The sequence below is a fragment of the Triticum dicoccoides genome, chromosome 7B, assembly GCF_002162155.2.
Source record: "Triticum dicoccoides isolate Atlit2015 ecotype Zavitan chromosome 7B, WEW_v2.0, whole genome shotgun sequence".
Classification (NCBI taxonomy): Eukaryota; Viridiplantae; Streptophyta; class Magnoliopsida; order Poales; family Poaceae; genus Triticum; species Triticum dicoccoides.
In genome coordinates, this window is record NC_041393.1 from 717860911 (window position 1) to 717878789 (window position 17879).

The 17879-nt window shown below is 46.8% G+C and overlaps 1 protein-coding gene across 1 annotated transcript; it reads right to left on the reverse strand.

Moving 5' to 3' along the window:
* Nucleotides 1-12315: 12315 nt before the first annotated feature.
* On the reverse strand, nucleotides 12316-14193 carry LOC119341180. The gene is made up of 3 exons (XM_037613051.1): nucleotides 13441-14193; nucleotides 13079-13364; nucleotides 12316-12782 (listed from the first exon to the last, which is right to left on the reverse strand). Exons 1-3 carry the CDS (start codon nucleotides 13495-13497, stop codon nucleotides 12724-12726), a joined length of 402 nt encoding a protein of 133 aa, XP_037468948.1. The 5' UTR covers nucleotides 13498-14193; the 3' UTR covers nucleotides 12316-12723.
* Between the last annotated feature and the right edge of the window lie 3686 nt (nucleotides 14194-17879).

The window sequence follows — 17879 nt, forward strand, 5'->3', positions numbered from 1 at the left end:
TTCGAAGACACCTGTAGTACTCCTTTATAATCACCCAGTTACGTTGTGACGTTGGGTAGTACCCAAAGTGTTCCTCCAGTAAACGGGGATTGCATAATCTCATAGTTACAGCAACATGTATAAGTCATGAAGAAAGCAATAGCAATATACTAAACGATCAAGTGCTAGGCTAACGGAATGGGTCATGTCAATCACATCATTCTCCTAATGATGTGATCCCGTTAATCAAATGACAACACATGTCTATGGTTAGGAAACATAACCATCTTTGATTAATGAGCTAGTCAAGTAGAGGCATACTAGTGACTATATGTTTGTCTATGTATTCACACATGTATTATGTTTCCGGTTAATACAATTCTAGCATGAATAATAAACATTTATCATGATATGAGGAACTTTATTATTGCCTCTAGGGCATATTTCCTTCAGTTTCCCACTTGCACTAGAGTCAATAATCTAGGTTACATAGTAATGATTCTAACACCTATGGAGTCTTGGTGCTGATCATGTTTTGCTCGTGAGAGAGGCTTAGTCAACGGGTCTGCAATATTCAGATCCGTATGTATCTTGCAAATCTCTATGTCTCCCACTTGGACTTGGTCCCGGATGGAATTGAAGCGTCTCTTGATGTGCTTGGTCCTCTTGTGAAATCTGGATTCCTTTGCCAAGGCAATTGTACCAGTATTGTCACAGAAGATCTTCATTGGTCCCGATGCATTAGGTATGACACCTAGATCGGTAATGAACTCTTTCATCCAGACTCCTTCATTTGCTGCTTCCAAAGCAGCTATGTACTCCGTTTCACATGTAGATCCCGCCACGACGCTTTGTTTAGAACTGCACCAACTTACAGCTCCACCGTTTAATAAAAACACATATCCGGTTTGCGATTTAGAATCGTCCGGATCAGTGTCAAAGCTTGCATCAACGTAACCATTTACGACTAGCTCTTTGTCACCTCCATATACGAGAAACATATCCTTAGTCCTTTTCAGGTATTTCAGGATGTTCTTGACCGCTGTCCAGTGATCCACTCCTGGATTACTTTGGTACCTTCCTGCCAAGCTTATTGCTAAGCATACATCAGGTCTGGTACACAGCATTGCATACATGATAGAGCCTATGGCTGAAGCATAGGGAACATCTTTCATTTTCTCTCTATCTTCTGCAGTGGTCGGGCATTGAGTTTGACTCAACTTCACACCTTGTAACATGGGCAAGAACCCTTTCTTTGCCTGATCCATTTTAAACTTTTTCAAAATTTTATCAAGGTATGTGCTTTGTGAAAGTCCTATTAAGCGTCTTGATCTATCTCTATAAATCTTGATGCCCAATATGTAAGTAGCTTCACCGAGGTCTTTCATTGAAAAACTTTTATTCAAGTATCCTTTTATGCTATCCAGAAATTCTATATCATTTCCAATTAATAATATGTCATCTATATATAATATTAGAAATGCTACAGAGCTCCCACTCACTTTCTTGTAAATACAGGCTTCTCCAAAAGTCTGTATAAAACCATATGCTTTGATCACACTATCAAAATGTTTATTCCAACTCCGAGATGCTTGCACCAGTCCATAAATGGATCGCTGGAGTTTGCACACTTTGTTAGCACTTTTTGGATCAACAAAACCTTCTGGCTGCATCATATACAACTCTTCTTCCAGAAATCCATTCAAGAATGCAGTTCTAACATCCATTTGCCAAATTTCATAATCATGAAATGCAGCAATAGCTAACATGATTCGGACAGACTTAAGCATCGCTACAGGTGAGAAAATCTCATCGTAGTCAACCCCTTGAACTTGTCGAAAACCTTTTGCAACAAGTCGGGCTTTATAGACAGTTACATTACCATCAGCGTCAGTCTTCTTCTTAAAGATCCATTTATTCTCAATGGCTTGCCGATCATCGGGCAAGTCAACCAAAGTCCATACTTTGTTTTCATATATGGATCCCATCTCAGATTTCATGGCTTCTAGCCATTTTGCGGAATCTGGGCTCATCATCGCTTCCTCATAGTTCGTAGGTTCGTCATGGTCAAGTAACATGACTTCCAGAATAGGACTACCATACCACTCTGGTGCGGATCTTACTCTGGTAGACCTTCGAAGTTCAGTAGAAACTTGATCTGAAGTTTCATGATCAATATCATTAGCTTCCTCACTAATTGGTGTAGGTGTCACAGGAACCGGTTTCTGTGATGAACTACTTTCCAATAAGGGAGCAGGTATAGTTACCTCATCAAGTTCTACTTTCCTCCCACTCACTTCTTTCGAGAGAAACTCCTTCTCTAGAAAGGATCCATTCTTAGCAACGAATGTCTTGCCTTCGGATCTGTGATAGAAGGTATACCCAACTGTCTCTTTCGGGTATCCTATGAAGACACATTTCTCCGATTTAGGTTCGAGCTTATCTAGTTGAAGTTTCTTCACATAAGCATCGCAGCCTCAAACTTTAAGAAACGACAACTTTGGTTTCTTGCCAAACCACAGTTCATAAGGCGTCGTCTCAACGGATTTTGATGGTGCCCTATTTAACGTGAATGCGGCCGTCTCTAAAGCATAACCCCAGAACGATAGCGGTAAATCAGTAAGAGACATCATAGATCGCACCATATCTAGTAAAGTACGATTACGACGTTCGGACACACCATTTCGTTGTGGTGTTCCGAGTGGCGTGAGTTGCGGAACTATTCCGCATTGTTTCAAATGTAAACCAAACTCGTAACTCAAATATTCTCCTCCACGATCAGATCGTAGGAATTTTATTTTCTTGTTACGATGATTTTCTACTTCACTCTGAAATTCTTTGAACTTTTCAAATGTTTCAGACTTGTGTTTCATTAAGTGGATATACCCATATCTGCTTAAATCATCTGTGAAGGTGAGAAAATAACGATATCCGCCACGAGCTTCAACATTCATCGGACCACATACATCTGTATGTATGATTTCCAATAAATCTGTTGCTCTCTCCATAGTACCGGAGAACGGTGTTTTAGTCATCTTGCCCATGAGGCACGGTTCGCAAGTACCAAGTGATTCATAATCAAGTGATTCCAAAAGTCCATCAGTATGGAGTTTCTTCATGCGTTTTACACCGATATGACCTAAACGGCAGTGCCACAAATAAGTTGCACTATCATTATTAACTCTGCATCTTTTGGCTTCGACATTATGAATATGTGTATTACTACTATCGAGATTCAACAAAAATAGACCACTCTTTAAGGGTGCATGACCATAAAAGATATTACTCACATAAATAGAACAACCATTATTCTCCGATTTAAATGAATAACCGTCTCGCATCAAACAAGATCCAGATATAATGTTCATGCTCAACGCTGGCACCAAATAACAATTATTCAGGTCTGAAACTAATCCCGAAGGTAGATGTAGAGGTAGAGTGCCGACTGCGATCACATCGACTTTGGAACCATTTCCCACGCGCATCGTCACCTCATCCTTGGCCAGTGCTCGCTTATTCTGTAGTCCCTGTTTCGAGTTGCAAATGTTAGCAACAGAACCAGTATCAAATACCCAGGTGCTACTGTAAGCTCTAGTAAGGTACACATCAATAACATGTATATCACATATACCTTTGTTCACCTTGCCATCCTTCTTATCCGCCAAATACTTGGGGCAGTTCCGCTTTCAGTGTCCAGTCTGCTTGCAGTAGAAGCACTCAGTTTCAGGCTTAGGTCCAAACTTGGGTTTCTTCTCTTGAGCAGCAACTTGCTTGATGTTCTTCTTGAAGTTCCCCTTCTTCTTCCCTTTGCCCTTTTTCTTGAAACTAGTGGTCTTGTTAACCATCAACACTTGATGCTCCTTCTTGATTTCTACTTCTGCAGCTTTTAGCATTGCGAAGAGCTCGGGAATTGTCTTGTTCATCCCTTGCATATTATAGTTCATCACGAAGTTCTTGTAGCTTGGTGGCAGTGATTGGAGAATTCTGTCAATGACACTATCATCAGGAAGATTAATTCCTAGTTGAATCAAGTGATTATTATACCCAGACATTTTGAGTATGTGTTCACTGACAGAACTATTCTCCTCCATCTCGTAGCTATAGAACTTATTGGAGACTTCATATCTCTCAATCCGGGCATTTGCTTGAAATATTAACTTCAACTCCTGGAACATCTCATATGCTCCATGACGTTCAAAACGTCGTTGAAGACCCGGTTCTAAGCCGTAAAGCATGGCACACTGAACTATTGAGTAGTCATCAGCTTTGCTCTGCCAGACGTTCTTAACGTCGTCAGTTGCATCAGCAGCAGGCCTGGCACCTAGCGGTGCTTCCAGGACGTAATTCTTCTGTGCAGCAATGAGGATAATCCTCAAGTTACGGACCCAGTCCGTGTAATTGCTACCATCATCTTTCAACTTTGCTTTCTCAAGGAACGCATTAAAATTCAACGGAACAACAGCACGAGCCATCTATCTACAATCAAACATAGACAAGCAAAATACTATCAGGTACTAAGTTCATGATAAATTTAAGTTTAATTAATCATATTACTTAAGAACTCCCACTTAGACAGACATCTCTCTAGTCATCTAAGTGATCACGTGATCCAAATCAACTAAACCATAACCGATCATCACGTGAGATGGAGTAGTTTTCAATGGTGAACATCATTATGTTGATCATATCTACTATATGATTCACGCTCGACCTTTCGGTCTCTGTGTTCCGAGGCCATATCTGCATATGCTAGGCTCGTCAAGTTTAACCTGAGTATTCTGCGTGTGCAAAAAATGGCTTGCACCCGTTGTAGATGGACGTAGAGCTTATCACACCCGATCATCACGTGGTGTCTGGGCACGACGAACTTTGGCAACGGTGCATACTCAGGGAGAACACTTCTTGATAATTTAAGTGAGAGATCATCTTAAAATGCTACCGTCAATCAAAGCAAGATAAGATGCATAAAGGATAAACATCACATGCAATCAATATAAGTGATATGATATGGCCATCATCATCTTGTGCTTGTGATCTCCATCTCCGAAGCACCGTCGTGATCACCATCGTCACCGGCGCGACACCTTGATCTTCATCGTAGCATCGTTGTCGTTTACGCCATCTATTGCTTCTACGACTATCGCTACCGCTTGGTGATAAAGTAAAGCAATTACAGGGCGTTTGCATTTCATACAATAAAGCGACAACCATATGGCTCCTGCCAGTTGCCGATAACTTCGGTTACAAAACATGATCATCTCATACAATAAAATATAGCATCACGTCTTGACCATATCACATGACAACATGCCCTGCAAAAACAAGTTAGACGTCCTCTACTTTGTTGTTGCAAATTTTACGTGGCTGCTACGGGCTGAGCAAGAACCGTTCTTACCTATGCATCAAAACCACAACGATAGTTCGTCAAGTTAGTGTTGTTTTAACCTTCGCAAGGACCGGGCATAGCCATACTCGGTTCAACTAAAGTGAGAGAGACAGACACCCGCCAGCCACCTTTAAGCACGAGTGCTCGTAACGGTGAAACCAGTCTCGCGTAAGCATACGCGTAATGTCGGTCCGGGCCGCTTCATCTCACAATGCCGCTGAACCAAAGTATGACATGCTGGTAAGCAGTGTGACTTATATCGCCCACAACTCACTTGTGTTCTACTCGTGCATATGACATCTACGCATAAAACCTGGCTCGGATGCCACTGTTGAGGAACGTAGTAATTTCAAAAACTTTCCTACGCACACGCAAGATCATGGTGATGGCATAGCAACGAGAGGGGAGAGTGTTGTCCACGTACCCTCATAGACCGTAAGCGGAAGCGTTAGCACAACGCGGTTGATGTAGTCGTACGTCTTCAGATCCTACCGATCCAAGTACCGAACGTACGGCACCTCCGAGTTCAGCACACGTTCAGCTCGATGACGATCCCCGGGCTCTGATCCAGCAAAGCTTCGGGGATGAGTTCCGTCAGCACGATGGCATGGTGACGATGATGATGTTCTACCGGCGCAGGGCTTCGCCTAAACTCCGCGACGATATGACCGAGGTGGAATATGGTGGAGGGGGGCACCGCACACGGCTAAGGAACGATCCGTAGATCAACTTGTGTGTCTATGGGGTGACCCCCGCCCCCGTATATAAAGGAGGGAGGGGGGAGGCGGGCCGGCCCTTGTGGGCGCGCCAAGGAGGAGGAGTCCTCCTCCTAGTAGGAGTAGGACTCCTCCTTTCCTACTCCTACTAGGAGGGGAAAGGAAGGGGGAGAGGGGGGAAGGAAAGAGGGGGGCGCCCCCCCCCCTCCTAGTCCAATTCGGACCAGAGGGAGAGGGGGCGCGCGGCCCTCCCTGGTCGCCCCTCTCTCTTCCCACCAAGGCCCATGTGGCCCATTAACTCTCCGAGGGGGGTTTCGGTAACCCTCCGGCACTCTGGTTTTCTCAGAAATCACCCGGGACACTTCCGGTGTTCGAATATAGTCGTCCAATATATCAATCTTTATGTCTCGACCATTTCGAGACTCCTCGTCATGTCCGTGATCACATCTGGGACTCCGAACATACTTCGGTACATCAAAACTTACAAACTCATAATAAAACTGCCATCGTAACTTTAAGCGTGCGGACCCTACGGGTTCGAGAACTATGTAGACATGACATAGAACTATTCTCGGTCAATAACCAATAGCGGAACCTGGATGCCCATATTGGTTCCTACATATTCTACGAAGATCTTTATCGGTCAAACCGCATAACAACATACGTTGTTCCCTTTGTCATCGGTATGTTACTTGCCCGAGATTCGATCGTCGGTATCTAATACCTAGTTCAATCTCGTTACCGGCAAGTCTCTTTACTCGTTACGTAATACATCATCTCGTAACAAACTCATTAGCTACATTGCTTGCAAGGCTTATAGTGATGTGCATTACCGAGAGGGCCCAGAGATACCTCTCCGACAATCGGAGTGACAAAACCTAATCTCGAAATATGCCAACCCAACATGTACCTTCGGAGACACCTGTAGTACTCCTTTATAATCACCCAGTTACGTTGTGACAGTTTGGTAGTACCCAAAGTGTTCCTCCGGTAAACGGGAGTTGCATAATCTCATAGTTACAGGAACATGTATAAGTCATGAAGAAAGCAGTAGCAATATACTAAACGATCAAGTGCTAGGCTAACGGAATGGGTCATGTCAATCACATCATTCTCCTAATGATGTGATCCCGTTAATCAAATGACAACACATGTCTATGGTTAGGAAACATAACCATCTTTGATTAATGAGCTAGTCAAGTAGAGGCATACTAGTGACTATATGTTTGTCTATGTATTCACACATGTATTATGTTTCCGGTTAATACAATTCTAGCATGAATAATAAACATATATCATGATATGAGGAAATAAATAATAACTTTATTATTGCCTCTAGGGCATATTTCCTTCACCATGCACATGTAGTGTAGCTCCTTGCTTGCGAGTACTTTGGATGAGTACTCACAGTTGCTTTGCTCCCTCTTTTCCCCCGTTTTCCTCTTCTTCTCGGATGTCGCAACCAGACGTTGGAGCCCAGGAGTCAGACGCCACCGTCGACGACGACTACTACACTGGAGGCGCCTACTACTACGTGCAGGCTGCTGACGACGACCAGGAGTAGTTAGGAGGATCCCAGGCAGGAGGTATGCGCCTCTTTCGATCTGTATCCCAGTTTGTGCTAGCCTTCTTAAGGCAAACTTGTTTACTTATGTCTGTACTCAGATATTGTTTCTTCCGCTGACTCGTCTATGATCGAGCACTTGTATTCGAGCCCTCGAGGCCCTGGCTTGTATTATGATGCTTGTATGACTTATTTATGTTTTTAGAGTTGTGTTGTGATATCTTCCCGTGAGTCCCTGATCTTGATCGTACATGTTTACGTGCATGATTAGTGTACTATTGAATCGGGGGCGTCACAGCGCCTCCGCCTTAGCCGCCGCCGCGTCCAATGCCACCTGGAGATCAGCGGGCTCTCTCGCCGCCGCCATAGCCGTCGCCGCGTCCAATGTCACCTGGAGATCAGCGGCCTCTCTCGCCACCGCCGTAGCCGCTGCCGCGTCCAATACCGCCTGGAGATCAGTGGCCTCTCTCGCCGTTGCCTCTGCTTGCGACGCCCGTAAGGCGAGGAGGTAGCCATGCTGTCGTCGGGGTCGCTGTCCTCGCGCAGCGCGACTTTCTCCGGCGGGATCTCGACGGCGGAAGGGGCGGAGGGTCCAGCGAGCGCGGCTGCCGGACGACGGGAAGAACGGATGGGAGGGGGCGACGTGATGGCCGGAGGGCGACCGCGGGAGCGGCCCGGGGAAGACGACAAGCCGTCTGTCGCCCGCTGGAGCTCGCCGATGACCGTCCAGTAGTCTTTGTCGTTCCAAAAGCTGTGACGGCCGACTGTGTTCCAACGGCCGTCGTGGTGGCGGCGGAGCCCCTTTGGCGTCGCACCGGCCCCCCTCGTCGGGCAGCCGTCGGCAGTGATGCGGAATTCGTGCGGCAGACGGCAGCCCGGTGGCACCATTAGCCCGAAATGGAGGAGCTCATGGGTCTCAGGTGTGCCAAGGCTCCACGGCCACGAGCCGCCGCTCAGAGGGCCGCCACTGCCGTCAGACGCCATGGTTGCCTGCCGAAAGAAGGAAGGTCGTCGGGGTGGAGGAGGGTGTCGGGGGGAATCGCGCTGGCGTACGCGCAGAGCAGGCGCGTGTACGTACGAGCCCATCGTACGTACAGCACCCGGCGCGGGTACAGCCCCGTCACGTGCAGGCGGCGGCAAATTTGTGATCAGACGATCCTACCCTTTTTACTGAAAGGGTATAAAACGATCTCAGCCGTTGATGTGTTTAGAAAGAATGCACCGAAGAAGAAGTGTTCCCTGAAATTTACAAATTGCAGCTACAATTTCCGGACGTACAGCTCCAGATTATAGTTCCGCCGATTCTGGTGGCTCACGGCACTGCGCCCCTGCATATGAGAAGAATTGCTATCCTGTTCTGCATAACATTTTCGTGAGCCCATTGTTACGTGACCCATCTCCTGTGTAATATATATATACAGACCCGAGTTGTACAGCTAGCCCACAAAGATATGAACATATCTGAATTCTCCACAGGGAAATTAGCACAAACATGTCCACAGTAAGCTAAATGGACAATGGAGCCTGAGCAGTGAGCAGTGAGCGTGTACGATCCAGTGTGACAACTCACATGATCCCCAAGCGGCGAATCATAGTGGAAGAAGATTACGGATATACTGCCGAGAAGCACAGTTTCGTCCAAGGGCCAGTCCTAGCCGCCGAATGGTGTCCTTTCATTATTCTTACTGTGATCACAACACTGAGAGGAACCGTCGTGAGTGTGAGAGTTTGAGTTGGGCAGTTGGCACGTGAATCAGCACAGGCATGGTCATCGCAATTACCATGCATGATTGTCCGAACATAATTGGTTCGATGCCAAAAGTTGGCATGCCAAATTTTGGCTAGAGATTGGTTACTTGCCAATTTTTGTTGTCAATCTCATAAAAAGTTGCCAAATGTTGGCAACTTTTGTTTTTGTCAAATGTTGGCTTACCAAATATTGGCAATGCCAAATGTTGGTAGCAAACCAATTATGCTCTCCGAGATGGAATGCCCCTCGCCATTCTGTGAGACTGCACTTGTCATCGAGTGTGAGACTGCACTTGTGTGGAATGCCACCCATGCAATTGTTGTGACATTCTGGCCATGTTTAGCTTTGGTCGACACCTAGCGACGTACGGCGCCGGAGGAGGGTCAGAGTGGGCGCTAGAAAACTCGGCCGGTCTCTCTCGGACAGTCACATCTGCATGCATTATTCACAGCATGCATGCAGCAACAGCAAGTGGGCCAGTACGTTGATGGATGAGCGCCAGCGAAACAAGCACCGAGGCGTTTCCGTTTCTTCACCTCTCGGAACATGGTGCGGCCGGGAAGGCACCGCTGCTGCTGCATACACGATATTAGCTAGCACTATGAATTCTGATGGCCCCAGACAAGAGCCAGAACATGCATGCATGCTGGCTGTGCTTAGAGGTAGATTTAACAATCGCCCAAGCATAGTTTTCACTTTTCACCGCCGGCTTTCGGCGCATCTTCCCGTGGCAGAGGCGAAGGCGAAGGCTGGCAAGTTGGAGAGGTTTGGACACGTACGAAGGCCTCCTCTAGACGCCTCCACCAGTCACCACGCGGCTTACGGCTACAACAGTGGCGCCGAGCCAAGTGAAGTGAACGCACCTGCACCTGCACCTGCGTAGTAGGGCGACATGGGCGCGTGAGTGAGGTCAGCGTGATTTCCAGCCGAGCTGCTTCAGCCGAGGATCCACTCCGACCGGCCGCGCTCGCTCAGTCATTCCTGCATGCATGCCCGCTCTGTTGTGCTCTGCGCTGCCGCCCCATCGATCGGCTTCCCATTCCCACCCTCCCCCAGCGGAATTGTATTCCCGTTCGTCCTCCCCCGAGCCACGGGCCGGCTCTATAAATCCCTCCCTGCCCCAACACCCCCCCTCCTCCTCCTCCCACTCTTCTTCCTCCTCCTCCACTCCATCCGTCCCCTGCAGCCAGAGAGACAGAGTCCGTCTAGAGAGAGAGAGTGAGGAAGGGAAGCAAGCAAACAATTCTGCCAAGATGACGAGGACGGCTACCCTGTCGACGCTGCTCCTCCTGCCTCTCGCATTACTCCTCCTCCTCCTCCTCCTCCTCCCACTGCCGGTACCAGGTACGTACTGTTAGATGTAATCTTGATTAGTTTCCTTGTATTAGGCGAGTTCCTGCGCTACGTGTCCAAGTAGCGTACTAGTCAAGTCCTTCACGTTGGCTGAGTCTTTCTAGAACGTGGCCGTGTGTTGGCTGGTTGAGTACGTGTAGGCATAGGACTAGAGTTGTTAGGTCGGTTGCTTGACGCATATATATATGCACAGGTCTGGTCTGGGTTTTGTATCGACAGAGAAAAAGGAAATAGAAATAAAGAGAAGAGACGCACGACATGTGCGTTTGACAAAAGTTTTTGCGTGTGCTTGTGTTCGTCTATAATTTGATGTGATCGATCCTGCGGGCGAAGTTCCAACACGTACGTCGTTTCATTCACAAATAACTAGTATCTGGATAACTAACTGGATCATGCATGCATGCATGCATGCAGCTACAGATTAATAAGTAAAACTGTGGTGCTATTCTTCTTCTTCTTCTTCTATTGTAAAAATTAATTAAACTGGGATGCATTCATTCATGATGTTTGTTTATTCCCTTCTTATTGTTGCAGCTCTGCGTGGCACTATCTGCGCTAGCCAGATCATCAGGAGCGACTCTCCATGTAATCGCGAGCAATGTTTATTCAACTGTAGGGTAGTCTACGCCCAGATAGGGTGCGGTCTGCGACTGGAGCGGCGTGTGCAGCAGGCATGAGTGCAACTTCACCTTGTGCAAGAATTATGGGAACCACCCTGCAGCTGCAACCACCTTACTTCCCTAAGAAAAGATAGGCCGGCCGGCATGTCGATCTAGCTAGTAGAATAACAAGGATGTTGCAATGTGAATGTAGCTAGCATGTACCTGAATCAATAAAAACACGCACGTACAGCTATGCAATTTGTTGTTTGGTCGCCAAATTGCCGTTCATCAGCACCGATAAAGCATCCCCGATCCCACTGACCTGCCTCGTAGAACCACTGTGAGCTCCACGCCATTCCTCCTCCTTGCGCACGTCCTCTAGCCGCGTCGGTCACCAGCCCGAGCTCCGGCCGTCGCCATGGCCGTCGAGCTCCTCAGCTTTAACAAGCGCTGCACCCACCTGCGCGTTCTCCCATCTCCTGTGGAGCAATTCCGGCGAGGTCCCGCTCTGCCGCGGCTGCCTTCGGTCGTCGCCGGCGCGTGCCGTCAGTTTAAACCCGGCCCTCGGTCACTGCCGGTGGGCCCGGCCGGATTAACTAATGATTAGTGCTAACCCTAATTGCTGCTAACAGACGCTTACATGTGGGTCCCACTGCTAATAAAACATGGTTAAATAAATATATTAACTCTGTGTCCCCACCTGCTAGTTTGACTGGTTAAACATTGACCCAGTCAATGCTGCTAGGTTGCTGACTAGGCAGCCCTGGCCCACTGTCGGCCTCGGTGGCTAGCCCACTGTCAGGTGACAAAACAATTTACTGTGCATAATTTGAATTAAAAATAAATACATAAAATCATTTAAACTTTGAAAAATCATATAAACTAAACCGTAGCTCGGATGAAAATAATTTATATATGAAAAATGATCAGCAAAATATGACAAATCCAAATATGACATCCATATATCTGCCACGCCCCTCTAACAAAATGAACATGGAACGTTTGCACCTTGATCAACACAGACAGTAATTCTCGGAGCTGGCTTTCGTCTAAAACACTTAGTGATGCACTAGATCACCCCTAGCATAGTATTTCACCATGTCATGCATAGTGTTGCATTTGTATGCTTTGTATTTTTTGTTTCTTCCCCCTCATTCTCCTCCGATAGACCCTGAGACTGCCGCTGACGCCACTGAGGACGACTACGCTCCTGACGACCAGACCCTCTCAGCAGAGCTTCCAGGCAAGCAAAACCCCTTTGATCATCCAGATACCGCCAATTCCTTCTTTCTTATTCTTGCATTAGATTTTGCTACTGTTGCTATTTCGGTAGCTCCTATTCTGATGCATAGCCTGTTTAGACCCAACTACAGCTAGCTTATAAACTCGACTACAAAAGCAAGACAAAAGGGCATGATCTCCATAGAGAAGACTGCAAAATGCAAAAGAGTAGTTTAGGTAACGAAGCCTATGTAAAAATACTGAATTTCTCTTACTGTCCACTCCACCATCCAGTTTCTATTTCTATGAAAAGATGACGGTGTGAGCACACAAATACAGCAGAAATATAGCATGTTTAATTAGCTGATGAATGGGATACATGCACAACCAAACTATATCATTGGCATGTCAACACAAGATTTTCGAAAAATCTTACAAGAGAATCAACAGTTACATATTTGTTTCATCTAGGAGCGTGCTGATTATGCAGTCCAATCATATACTCACCGGAGCTGTGATAAACATCACATTCCACGGAAGAATGTGCCTTGAAGATGTTGCATATCTTTGCCAATCCATCATTACGTGCCGAGGCCTCCAGTGACAGCTTCACGATGATTCTTTTAAGCATTGGCGCGCACTTTAATATCAGTTTCAAGAAATCAGTACCATTTGCCTCTCCTTCGAAGCCGTTGATCTCCACTTCTTGGAGAGCAGGCAATGAGACTGTTTGGGATCTCCAGTTTAGAGACTCGCAAAGACAAGGTGAAGGTGGCAGGCATCCTCCTTTCATCTGAAACCAAAAATGTACTACATCTGAATGACAACACAATGTACTATTGGGGTGCACAATCAGAGCAGAGAATTACCGCTGATCTCTGCAGGACGACCTTAAGCCTCTGCGTAGCACAACGAATCCGATGCATCCCGAGGAGATGAAACACAAATGCTCCAAAAGCATGGCCCTCTGTTGTGAGATGTAGCTCCAAAACAGAGAAGGCAGCAACCAAATGTGCATCTCTATCTCCTGCGTAGAGTCGCCGGCCTCGTTGTGAAAAATAATAGGCGGGTCCTGAAAAAATAATTTGGCAGGATACAGCAATCTCCTGCAGCGACGGCGAGTTTACTGTCAGGTCGCGATTATTGATGACGAGGCGGAGCTTGCGCAGGCGCGGGCAGCAGGAGAGCTAGGCGTTGAGGTCGGCAGTGCAGTGGAACATGAACAGCGTCTTGAGTGCAGAGAATTCGAGGCCGGCCGGCACGGAGCGGATGACGGAGGAAAGGTTCCGCACGATGAAGGTGGCTCGGTCGAAGCTCAAGGCAGGTCGAGGACGAGGGGACCGTCCGTTAAGCTGAAAGGAAGGTAGAAGATGAGCTTCTCCGGCTCGAGCAGGGAGTTGACGCGGGCGACGTCTGCCCAGTGGCGGTGCTCCTTGGGGACGCGCCTGCGCGGCTGCTTCTTGTCGGGGACGCGGATGTCGAGGAGGCAAACAGCGGGAGGGGGACGAGGGACGCGGCCGAGCGCCGCTTCGAGAGAAGGGAGCGCGACCTCGCGGAAGACGATCCGGCGGAGGCGGGCCCACAGGCCGCGCCACCGGCGGGAGAGGACGGCGGTGCGCGCGGCGGCGCTGGCGCAGGGGAGGCGGGCGAGGATGAGGAGTGCCGGCGAGGCCAGCATCTCAACCGCATCGAAGCTGTGGAAAAAACCCCACCTAGCTTTCCCCTCCCAGTCGGGCTGCAAGTGGGACTATAGTCGCGAGTCCCACCATCTGCAAATGGGACTATAGTCGCGAGTGGATCCACCAGGTCCCAACACAGTTTATGTTAAGAAAGTGGGCATTCCATCAAAACTAACATGGATTAAGTGGGAATAAGTGGGATTCCCACTTAACGTCATCATAATGGATGAATCAGTGGGTGAGATTATTATTATTATTTTCTAATGGGAGTCCACTAGAGAATATTAAGTGGGATGGGCTAATTAGTCCCACTTAATCCCATCACAAGCTCAACATTTTTCTTTCTTTTTTCTTAGGGAAAACATTTTTTCTCTTTTTACTATACCAGCCAAGCTCGATTGCAAGTTTGCCAGTGCATTGATTTTTTATTTTCGGGAAAACAAATTGCTGTTGTACATAAATTTACTATTTTACAATTTTCTGTAAATAAATTATATATGTACTCTTGTTATTCTTTTCTCCGCTTTTATGATCTAAAGATACTCACTATTTATACTACCACTGTTTCTAAATATAAAATGTTTTGACAGTTTAAATTAAATTGTCGAAACGTGTTACATCTAGAAACAAAGGGTGTGATCAATTGTATGATTTTTTTTATTTTTTACTGTAAGTCATCAAATGCACATTTGACCGAGATAAATATATATGTCCTACTTGCCGTAACTTGCATAAAAAGGAATAAATAGGATAGCAGATCGACTGAGAGTTGCACTGAGTGTAGCGTTGTGGTATGGCTACAGAGAGGACAACCATGTATCGAGGAACTTCTATCTCCTAAATTAACTCTATATATGATTATGAAATAAATTGTATCCTCGGAAAATGAAAACTTGCACACGCAAAATTGTATTTCAAAGTTTCAAGCAACTGAAAATGATAAACAATACCTTTATGATTGGTCGTTAGTCTTCCACCTCGAGAGCATTCCCCCACACATCTTTAAGTTCTCATTTGAGTTGAGTTCTCATTTCCTTTCTCCTATATAATTTTCCTCCTACTGATGTCTCGCATCTACTCCCCGTTCCTATCACACTTTACAATCCCCCTACCCTCGCACCACATAAAGGGAAATTAAGAGAGCTTGTTTGTTGTTGTCACAAAGGAGACGCATAGCTCGTTCTTGATGCAACGATGGCGGCGACCGATTCACCGAGGAATGAGCTCTTGCCACTCCTTGTTCCATAATCCATTAAAAGATTTCACCCAAAACTTGAAAACTTCACAACACAAAACTCAACAGAAATCTCGTGAGCCCCGTTAGCGAAAAAAAACAAAAGACCACTTAAAGGTACTGTAATGAACTCATTATTTATTTATATTGGTGTTAAACCTACTGTATTCCAACTTCTCTATGGTTTATAAACTACTAGTTTACTAGCCATAGATTCATCAAAATAAGCAAGCAACATAACGAAAACAGAAGAGTAAAATTCATTCACGGTACCTAAACTTGTGGAGCAAGGTCACTTTGATCACTGTACATAAGAAGTTGATCAATACGGTCATTATGTACAAGTTTAGGTGATTATACGGTCACTCACTCGTCGTATAGCTTCGTATTTATCTGAGTTGACCGGTCAAACACGCTGTGTGGCAACGTACGCGTGGTAACTCGCCCGCGGTAGCCAACTGAGCACGCGACATTTTTGCTTTGTAACACCGAGCGACCTTTTTTATATACAGAAGAACGCAACACATACTATGCACACTCCACTAGCACAGTTTTTTTTGTGGGATCCACTAGCACAGTTGCATACAGCACGCACGCATTGCAGCCGTCTCCACTCCCAAGTCACTGCAGTGCCTCGCCATGCAGCTCGTGGAGTCTTGCTTCACCAAGCCATTCTTTTGGTCCGAGCCCTGGTGCCATGTCTTTCACGTGGTCACCGTGACCATGTATCTCCCGGCCTTCAGCATCTGGTTTGGATGCAACTAATTGTGGTCGGTATCACTACTCTGGGAGAGCTTAGCTTGGTTATCAAGGTTCCAGAGCATGCATGTTACTACCTTGATTTCACTGTTTTTCCCCCCTTCTGTTTGTGGTGATGATACCACTACTCTTTATCAGTGTGATGTTATAACTAGGAATGCATGTGTTATTGGCTCTATCAAGTGTGCAATGAACTTTATTAATTCTATTCTGTTCCTAATGATCAGAAATTCCCGGTTTATCATGTTGTTATATATTATTAAGGCTACTAGTTAGGACCTTGTCACATGGAATTGTTGAGCATCAGTAATGATGGATTCAACCAAATATCTTCAACGTTAGAATTATATCAAGGAAATTGTTCGCCCAGATCGATGCATGTTATTCGGTTGGACGAACAAAGCTGTGACATCAAGATATCATCAACACTGTGATCTTAACACTCATGTTCATCATCATCATGGAGACATGCATGGACATGGACTCATGGTCCATGTTAATCATTTTGTTTGACACATGTAGCTGGGATGCGTGTGAGTTATGATCGTCCCATTGCACCAAAATGTTTTGGATGCATGTTACCTAGCCTACAGCAACAGCAGGCATCATGTGCTGATCGTCCCATTGCACCAAAATAGAAACATGAAATGTGATGTAAGGAGTGCCAGAAAACGCTAGCTATTTAGCATCCTTATCTTTTCAGTCGCTTGGATATTCATAGTATATATGCAAGCGCCCCACCACCGTTGTTGTGCATATGGTGAAGACACTGGTTCGTGCATGCATGCTTCATTGGGATATGCATAGTAATTTCTCTCACCTAACATCTTGCCATGTGCTATTATATTCCCCAGCAAGTACTCCCTCTGTTCGGAATTACTTGTCGCAGAAATGGATGTGTCTAGACGTATTTTAGTTTTAGATACATCCATTTTCGCGACAAGTAATTTCGAACGGAGGGAGTATCAACCAAGCCAGATTCTCTCTCCAAGGTAGCCACAATTAGTTGAGTTTCATTTGGAAATTTGATGCCTGATATATACCGCAACCATGTATCACCGCGAGTGGACGGTACCGGGGTGTGCGTCGTGTTGTGGGCCATCTGGGACAGGGTCTCACGAGCGGTCTCCTAGCCGTGCGCGCGCGGCTGACTGATGCACCGTTGCGTGCGTGCGTGTGGTCTTACTCTATAAAAAGGTTCGTGCTCTTCGTCGATACATTACACGAACCAGTCCCAGCCCCAGCCCGAAGCATGGATAAGTTGGCCGTGCTCCTCGTCGCCCTCGCCGCGGTTCTCGCCGCCGGCAAGCAGGTGGACGGGCGTGCGCCTCCGCCGGTCGTCGCCGCGGATCTCGGCAACGTGACTTCGTTGGCATCGGCCGTTCACCACCCGCCTCCGCCCGTCGTCGCCGCCGGCAAGCAGGGCATCACCAACGTCACTTCGTCGGCGTCGGCCGTTCACCACCCGCCTCCGCCCGTCGTCGCCGCCGGCAAGCAGGGCATCGGCAACGTGACTTCCTCAGCATCGGCCGTTCACCACCCGCCTCCGCCCGTCGTCGCCACCGACAAGCAGGGCATCGGCAACGTCACTTCGTCGGCATCGGCCGTTCACCACCCGCCTCCGCCCGTCGTCGCC